Raw genomic sequence first — 8,588 nt, 5'->3', positions numbered from 1 at the left:
TTTCAGTTTCAGCAAGAAATATGTAGGTTTTATTATAACATGGTATTGGGGTCAAACTGTAAATGTTCGCAATGAGAGAACAGAAATAGATTCCCATTTTTATGTGAATCAACGGAAGAGGATGGATTCTTATGTTGGCCAAGTTTGATTTATAAATTGGCACATTTAAAGCAACAGATTGAAAAAAAAATTGTGTAAAAACAGATTCAGCATTGTTCATCACTGGTCTTCTTTTATTTTTGTATATTAATTATAAGAGCAAGTTGCTCATGTATGTTAGGGAAAGGTATATTATATAATAGTGTAATGGAGTTAATGTTTTTTTGTTAAACAAGCATTCTCTAAATTGGTGAGAATACCAAAGGAAACCATGAAAGCAGTTAGTCCATGAGCCAGAGGCCCATTTTGGGCCAATTGGTGCCAACTGAGGGCACCAAACTGTATTGTTAATTTTTAATAGCGATATGTGTCTTTAACACAAAAATGCATGACCGACATCTGGGACTCAAAGCTGAAGCTTAGTAGAGCGCTCAATAAACAGCCATACACCCGATTTACCTATGTATTATGCATAGGCAGCAAAGTCATGAGGAGGGTGGGAAATGTCAAAACCCATCTTAGTTCACATCTTGAGGGTATATATTTGGGCAGCCGTGGCCTACTGGTTAGCACTTCGGACCTGTAACCGGAGGGTTGCCGGTTCGAACCCTGACCAGTAGGCACGGCTGAAGTGCCCTTGAGCAAGGCACTGTCGTGGAAATCATCCACTTCCCAAAACCTCCAATCCAACTAGCCCTCTGTCAAAGACCCAAAGGAGAACACCAAGACGAGAGAAGCTGAAGACTGTTGATCCTTTATTCACCGTATTGCAGTGATAATACAATCCAAACAGCGTCAGGACTGGACCGTCAGGCAATAGAGTGATGAGTGGCAGCTGCTACCCCGATGAGATCTGATCTGAATGTGCCTGAGCTCTCTCTTTTATGCTCTCAGGGGCCTGAGAGGCGTTCCTATCACCAGGAACGTCACCAGGCCCCTTTTAGCCAATCAGAACGTTTTGGGACTTGAGATATTGGTGGAAACTCCTTCTCATATAAACATTAAAAAATGTGTGTTGCTAGGCAGAATACATGTGTCCAGGTTCTATGTGTAATCTGTTGCCAGGCAGGGTACGTTTTGATTTGGTTCTATGTGTCACTTCAACTTTGGTTTCACTTCCTCTCTGGAAGGTCCCTGCCTCTCCTCTTCTGCTAGCCCCCTTCTATTTATGCCCTTCTGGTAAGCACCTTTCTCTCCCAGGCCCTGTCTTGTTTACTTCCACTCTTTGCCTTTGACAGTCCAGTCTCATGACTTTCAGTAAATGTTGCATAACAGCTGCACAAACAATGTTCTCATAGTAAATGGAAGGTCTACTTAATAAACCAGTACACACACAAGTATTATTATTATCATGTCTAGATAAAATCACCACATATTCTAACCCCTCACTGCTCCCCGAGCACCGCTGTTGATGCAGGCAGCTCACTGCGCCGGGATTCGTGTGTGCTTCACCTCACTATGTGTACACTGTGTGCTGTGTGTGTTTCAGTAATTCACGGATACCACAGAGACCAAATTTCCCTCACGGGATCAAAAGAGTATATATACTTATACTTATATATGCGTTCAGACAATATATGGTTTAGGTGGTTTAATTAGTTTTCCCTTCATGGTACAGCCCAAAATGTATCAGCCATATGCTTTATTTACTAATCCCCAATGTGTTATGCTTGGGCAGCAATAACAAGATGAAGGTGGGACATGTCCAAACCCATGTTAGATCTCATCCTGAGGATGTACAGAATGCTTTCAGAAAATGTATGGTTTGGATTATTGAACCAGTTTTCCCTTAATGGCAAAGATCCAAAGGTATCAGCCATATAGCTTCTTGTATATGCTTTCAGAAAATATATGGTTTAGGTGGTTGGTACATCCCAAAAGGTATCAGCCATATATTCTATTTATCAATACCCAATGTATTATGCATGGGCAGTATACTAATGAAGAGGGTGGGACATGTCTCATGTCATGTTAGATCACATCCTGAAGGTATAAGCTTTCAGAAATATGGTTGAATCAGTTTTCCCTTCATGGTACAGACCAAAATGTATTTGGTGTACACTTTTGTCACCTAAATCCATAAAATATCATTCATTTCAATGGGAAATCTTCAGCTATGAGTTTGGAAAGTCCATCACACATTTTTGTCATGTGAGGGCATAGAAAAACAAAATAAAACCGGTGTGGTTTGGTGCCCTTTTATGGCACCGACTTCTCCACTGGCTCATGGACTAAATATCTTATTTATGAAATTGAAGTACATTGTCTTATTTAAAACAACAGTGACGGAAAGTTTATGATAAAAAATAAATAAATAAATAAGTTATCTTTTCAGGGATTTTTTACTCTTTCGTGTGTTTTTTTTACTCTTTTTTAACTTTGCTATACTTTACTATAGGGTTCTAGAATAAATTAAAAATAATAAATAAATAAATAAATAAAATAAAAATAATATTTAAATAAAATAAATAAATGTTTTCGAAATTTAATGAATATTTTGTGTAATAATTCACAGAAACTGAATATGGTGGTCCAAGGCAGACCATGCTGTACCCATCATTATGGCATCAGATACGAACCTGCAAATGTTCTTCGTTAACCGCTTTAATGAATATTTTGTGTAATAATTCCACGATGGTAAAAATAACATTCAGTACCAAAACACTATTATTTGCACGATTACTCCTGAAATAACTGCTATTAACTGCACATACACTATATAAAAATCACTGTTTAGAGGAAAGGGTTCGCGTGCTGTCGCCGGTTGGAAATGATTTCAGGCGCGGTGGTTTATGGGATGAGTAGTTCCTTCGCTCGGAAATGAAAATATGTACACAGTCTTGTACCTTTGACTTTTTTTGGACTTTCTCTTCGTTTTTTCACTCGAAATGATATGTTGTATGCTTATGAGTTACTCCGTAGCTGATTAGCCTAAGACATGCTCTAAAACTCTTTAGATACGGATTTTTCCAAAACGTCAATGGGAGAAATGAATGGGAAATGTACTTCCGGAAACTAAGCTCTCTTGGAGGAGGGGCGGGACTGTGATGCTCTATAGCTGCAGCAGCAGTCTGGCCTCCGAAACGCTCTGAAACCACAGCTTGCCGTAAACAAAAATGGCGACAGCAGACCCTGGACCTTCGAATGACGGCGGACCAGCTAGCAGAGGATTCCAGTCTGGTGAAAAGAGTAACGAGCGAGATGGCCCAAGCGAGACCGGTGGAGAAGGTGAACGCGAGCGAGACCGGGCTACGTTCGAATGTAATATTTGTTTGGATACAGCAAGAGACGCGGTCATCAGTTTGTGTGGCCATCTATTCTGGTATGTCTTGTAACGTTAGCTGGGTTAGCAAGCTAATGCTATACCAAATATCATTCACTCTGCTTCTCCGTGATTTGCGTGCCACTGTATTGTACACGAAGAGCGTTTATTAATAACGTTACAGTTCTGGTCGATGCGAACTGCCGTGCAGCTAATGCATAACTACGTAAAAGTGTATGTTTGTAGCTTATGGTGTGTCTCTCGATTGGCTAACGTTAACTACGTTAAGGTTATACATGATGATCAAACAACATTGAGGCTATCTTAACTCTTAGCAATAAATGATCATGTTTCTTGGTTGCTTTTGGCACTGCTGGCGAAAATTAAAATGTAAGTTCCAAGTGGAAATAGAAATGCTTGCTCCTGGTTAGCTATCTAACGTCACCACCAATCGTGGAATGTTGAGCGCTAGTAGCTTGTTCAGATCATTAATGCTCACCCAATGCTGTTGCACCTTACATTAGCTTGCCTCCTAGCTACATGTTCATCCCACCCTTACTCTGCAACATCAATGAACCATGATTGTGTTATTGTTCAGTGTCATATTTGCACGTACATTTTTTACACAAACATACGGGTATTTGAGGGTGTTTTTGAGAGGTAACCAGGTACGCTATGCTGTTGGAGGTGCAAACAAACGCTGCATCGCTATTGAGATCACATAGGAAGGAGCTGGCTCAAGGGTTATACAAGTATTTTGTCGTGTGTAGTTGTATAATGAAGCCATAGTTTTTATAGCTATCCATGTGTGTTCACTTCTCTCCTTGGCTATCAGTGTCTCCCCTGTATAAATAGGCTAGAACTAGTTGGTAAGGATTTTCATATCCAACACTATCTAACTGCCTTTTCCAAGTATGTAGCTATATTACTGAAACATTGTGTGAAAAGCATAGGCTACCAGAGACACTAGGGAAATATCTATAGGCCTGTCATGCAGCTGGGATCATAGGTTAGGCTATTACAGGGCTCAAATCAAGCGCATTGTTTTAAACAGTTAGCCTTGGTATCTAATCATAATACCCATAATACTTAGATGTTTGCACACTTCATCATAATATGTATGCCCAATGTTGTCCGTGTTCTGGAGAAGCAATTCCACTATTTCAATGGCTATGTCAAGGCAAACTACAACTAAATAGACCGGTTTCATTCTTGTAGGTAAAGTAGCATACACATGGGATCATTAAAAAAAAATCATGAAACATAAACATGTCTCCTCTCTCTCTCTCTCTTTGTATGTCTCTCTGTGTGTAGCTGGCCCTGTTTGCACCAGGTAAGCCCATATGTTTTCCTGTAGTTATGTAAGTCTCCATGTGATTGGTCAGTCTCTAGATCTGGATTAAAGTGCCATAAGGTGATTGTGTACTTGAAGGGATTGTTCATTCACACAGTTGACTTGACAGCCTACACACAGTGGTTTGCCTCATATACATGTAGGCTGAACATAAGATGAAAACACTTTGGTTAACTGTTGGACTAAACCCGCAGAGGATAAACAAAAAACAAAGATTAAAGTACCGGTGCATTTGGAGTAGCCTACTGCTATCTTGTGGGAGATACCACACCAACTGTAATGTTTGGGGCAAATAATGAACTAGTGACCTTGCAGACAGGTAGAGGGCCTTTACATGGTTTACGAGGACAAGCAGTTTCAGAGGTGTCTTTAACAGTTGGGTAGAGCTGTTCTTTCATTTATTTTACCATTTTTTCTCTTGTATGGCATCTATACATTAAATCAATTGGTTGTACTGTTCTTGGTTGTAAGGATAATGGTATTATTGTCTACAACAACTTTTGTGTTTATACTGTTTACTTTTTTGGGAAAAAGTTAGAATGTGTTCCTGTTTGAAGCATAAGCTCTCTTGAATCTGTGTGTGAACGTTTACATGATTGACATATGTAATGCTGCCCTGTTACCTTAGTACCTGGCGTCGGCCTTTGCATACACAGTGACACATACTTTTCTGTGGTGTAGGATTTGATGTGTGGTCTTGTTGACTCTCCGAAGGCCACTAATGGCTAGGGAATACCCCATGGCTGTACCATTTTCTATCTGTATGTGTTTCTGAGTTTCCCATTTCTGCAATTCCAGTGGCTAGAGACCAGACCCAGCAGACAGCAGTGTCCTGTGTGTAAGGCTGGCATCAGCAGAGACAAAGTCATCCCCCTCTATGGCCGTGGAAGCAGCAGCCAAGAGGACCCCAGGTACATATTCAGGCTTCTGTTGAGCGGGAGAGCGCTCTGCTGTCGTGACTGTTCTTTGGTTCCTTGTGGTTATATGTGTGTGTAGTGTGTCTTCTCAGTCCCATGTGAATGTGCTTGTGTATTGCAGGTTAAAAACCCCACCTCGACCTCAAGGCCAGAGACCTGAGCCAGAGAGTAGAGGGGTGAGCATTCACAATTCTGTCTGTACACACTGGAGACCAAACAGAACTTCAGCTATTTGAAAGGAGCTAATTTAGCCCTTCTGTGCCGTAGCCTTTCCAGGGTTTTGGGGACACCGGTTTCCACATGTCGTTTGGCATAGGAGCGTTTCCCTTCGGTTTCTTCACCACAGTCTTCAACACCAATGACCCTTTCCACAGAGCAGGTACACACTCCCCAGTGACCCTATTGCACGTAGGTGCACTGCATACTCACCCACTGATCTGATTTAAGCATCTACAAGCTTTTATTTGAAGGCTTTCTGCCTGGTCATTCACTCATCTTGACATACAATGTAAGTTACATTTCTGAAGACTTATTCTAACATGTATAGATTTCTAACTGAAGTCCCTCTTGATTTTCCTGCCCTTCAGATTATGTGGGTGATCACCAAGGCAATGGGAACCCCAATAATGGGAACAACTGGCAAGACTCTCTCTTCCTATTTCTGGCCATCTTTTTCTTCTTCTGGATGCTGAGTGTGTAAGCGAGACCGCTGCAGCAGAGAGACTGAAAGTGGGTGAGGAGAGAGACAGGGAGATGGGTGAGGCTGGGGATTGGGATAGACACACACACCACACACACACACACACACACACACACACACACACACACAAGAGCAGTGGAGTGTTAGGTATACAAATTGTACTCATTGGGAGACTACTAATAGCTACACATAATAGGCCAGCACTGTATGAGAGTGCAGTGTGCAATGACACACAACCTAGTGGTGAATAAGCACTTGTGTCTGTCCATCTCTACCTCCCTCTGTCCTCTCTTGCTGGCCTCATCCCTTACCTGATCCATATGTGCACACACACTCATGAAGTGGGACCTGGCCAGATAGGCCATGGCACAGCTGGCTACTGGAGTGCCATTGGCTATGTGAATGCTGTCCGTATCGAAAATTGAGTAGATATTGATAATTGAGTCAGTATTTCAGAGATGATCAGTTAGGTTTGATTGATAGCTAGTGGTGCATCTGCCCAAGGTACACTGTTGTAGATTTTAGACCGAAGTATTACAAGTGGAGTGATGCACACTGCCATGAGAAGTGCAATTTCTTCTCAGTTTGGTAGACTTTGCTCAAGAAGCCCTCTGAGGAAGTGAACTGGAGAAGGCTGAACGACAATTTGTTCACTAGAATAAGTCTCTCCTATAATATTATTTGCTTGATTCATACCAAAGAAGTGATTTTTAACTCAAAGATTTGCACAAGGACATGTAGTTTACAGTAAGATTAAAAATAAAGTAAATTCTGGTTTCATAAATACTAACTAGATATATGACATATCTTCCTTAAATCGTCATTAAATATAGCAGTATACAAGCCACCGTATCATTGTGCGATGTCCTGATAATTAATTTATAATGGAACCTTTGGCGTACTGTTATGCATCTGAAAGCTTTTGGTGTAAAGTAACTAATTTGAGGTCTAAATAGTCTAGCAGGAACAGTAATAATGGAATCTTGTATTCAGAGAGAGCTCAATCTTTTTCCTGGTCAACATAGTGACAGGATTATACCAGAGTATAGGACTTCTATACTTCTTGGTTATACTATAATACGCAGCACAGTGAGGACACACATGGAAGTGCTAGTGTCTTCACTGCAAAATCCTGCGACACTTGAGGTAGACCTGACAGATGTGACTGACCATCAGAACTCAAGAGGTACTGTGAGTGGCTAAACGAGTAAAGTGTTAGTAGCTTGGGGGGAGTGTGTGAGTGTGTATGTGTGTAATTATTCCTTTACCACATTTTTATTCCAGCAACAATAATTTCTTGCCCCAAACTATTTTGAATCCTTTTGACATGCAGGTGTAGCACAGAACAGGTGTGTTATTCTCCATAGTGTTAAGATGGTTAATGTCCATGCACAGCCCCAACCCGTAGAGATGCACCAAATGTACATGTTGCTCCAGAAGCACACCAACTTCCCTGGTATGAACATTTGGACATGGTGATGTGTCTGTCCCTCTTGTATCAATGGCTATTCTCAGTCTTGAAGTCTTGTCTGTTTGTGTGTGTATATGTGTGTGTACATATCTGTGTATATATGAGTATGACTTGCTGATTTTAAACATGTCACCACTGGCCATTACCATGCAAGGTGGGGCATAAAGTTGTGCAGAAATTTTAGTTCTTAATTGTACATGGAATATACAATGGGTTGACTTCCTACTTGGCCTACCAGACAGTACGGAGACGTTAATTGGATGATAAGACCTATGTAAACCAGTGAGTCAACTGGGATAAGTCACTCATTAAGTCTGTATGGGCAAAACTGTTCCTCAATAAAATTGCCAGGTAGATACATGGCTCAATTGAATCAGTATAATAACTGCTTTTCATCAGGTAATCATGGCAATTGACAAATTGGGATTGGTTTTATTTTATTTTTTTGCATATCACTGTCTAGTTCAATGACTCATTTGTATTATACTTTGTGACACTAAGAACAGGAAGATGACCTTTGTACCACAAGTCTTTTTCTTAAGGTATAAGGAGTCTTGATAGAGATTTTAAATAACCTTAAAATGAGGACTGTTTTCTGTCAGTAAATAAATGTTTAATACAGCTGATTAGTGTGTATTATTTGCTTGTGTTTCTGAAGTCATGAAAACAACTCAAGACTGGCACTATCTAGCCTTAAATATTCAAAGATGTGTTTCCTGGTCAGTATGGTCTCTGTGATGTACATTTATATTACATGTATTCGTTTAGCTACAGTGCAGAGGAGA

The 8,588-nt window shown here is 40.6% G+C and overlaps 2 protein-coding genes across 2 annotated transcripts in view; one reads left to right on the top strand and one right to left on the bottom strand.

The window, feature by feature from the left end:
• The first annotated feature begins 3,148 nt into the window (after window positions 1-3,148).
• rnf5 (ring finger protein 5) lies at window positions 3,149-8,429 on the top strand. The gene is made up of 6 exons (XM_048229280.1): window positions 3,149-3,421; window positions 4,676-4,694; window positions 5,514-5,626; window positions 5,754-5,808; window positions 5,900-6,011; window positions 6,220-8,429. Exons 1-6 carry the CDS (start codon window positions 3,216-3,218, stop codon window positions 6,330-6,332), a joined length of 618 nt encoding a protein of 205 aa, XP_048085237.1. The 5' UTR covers window positions 3,149-3,215; the 3' UTR covers window positions 6,333-8,429.
• Window positions 6,074-8,588, bottom strand: part of slc44a4 (solute carrier family 44 member 4) — a 27,147-nt gene continuing 24,632 nt past the window's right edge. Inside the window, 1 exon segment of the mRNA XM_048229279.1 lies at window positions 6,074-6,395. The gene's annotated coding sequence lies outside the window, so the exon portion shown is untranslated.

The sequence above is a fragment of the Alosa alosa genome, chromosome 20 (genome assembly GCF_017589495.1).
Source record: "Alosa alosa isolate M-15738 ecotype Scorff River chromosome 20, AALO_Geno_1.1, whole genome shotgun sequence".
Classification (NCBI taxonomy): domain Eukaryota; kingdom Metazoa; phylum Chordata; class Actinopteri; order Clupeiformes; family Clupeidae; genus Alosa; species Alosa alosa.
This window is presented reverse-complemented; position numbering and strand designations above follow the sequence as displayed.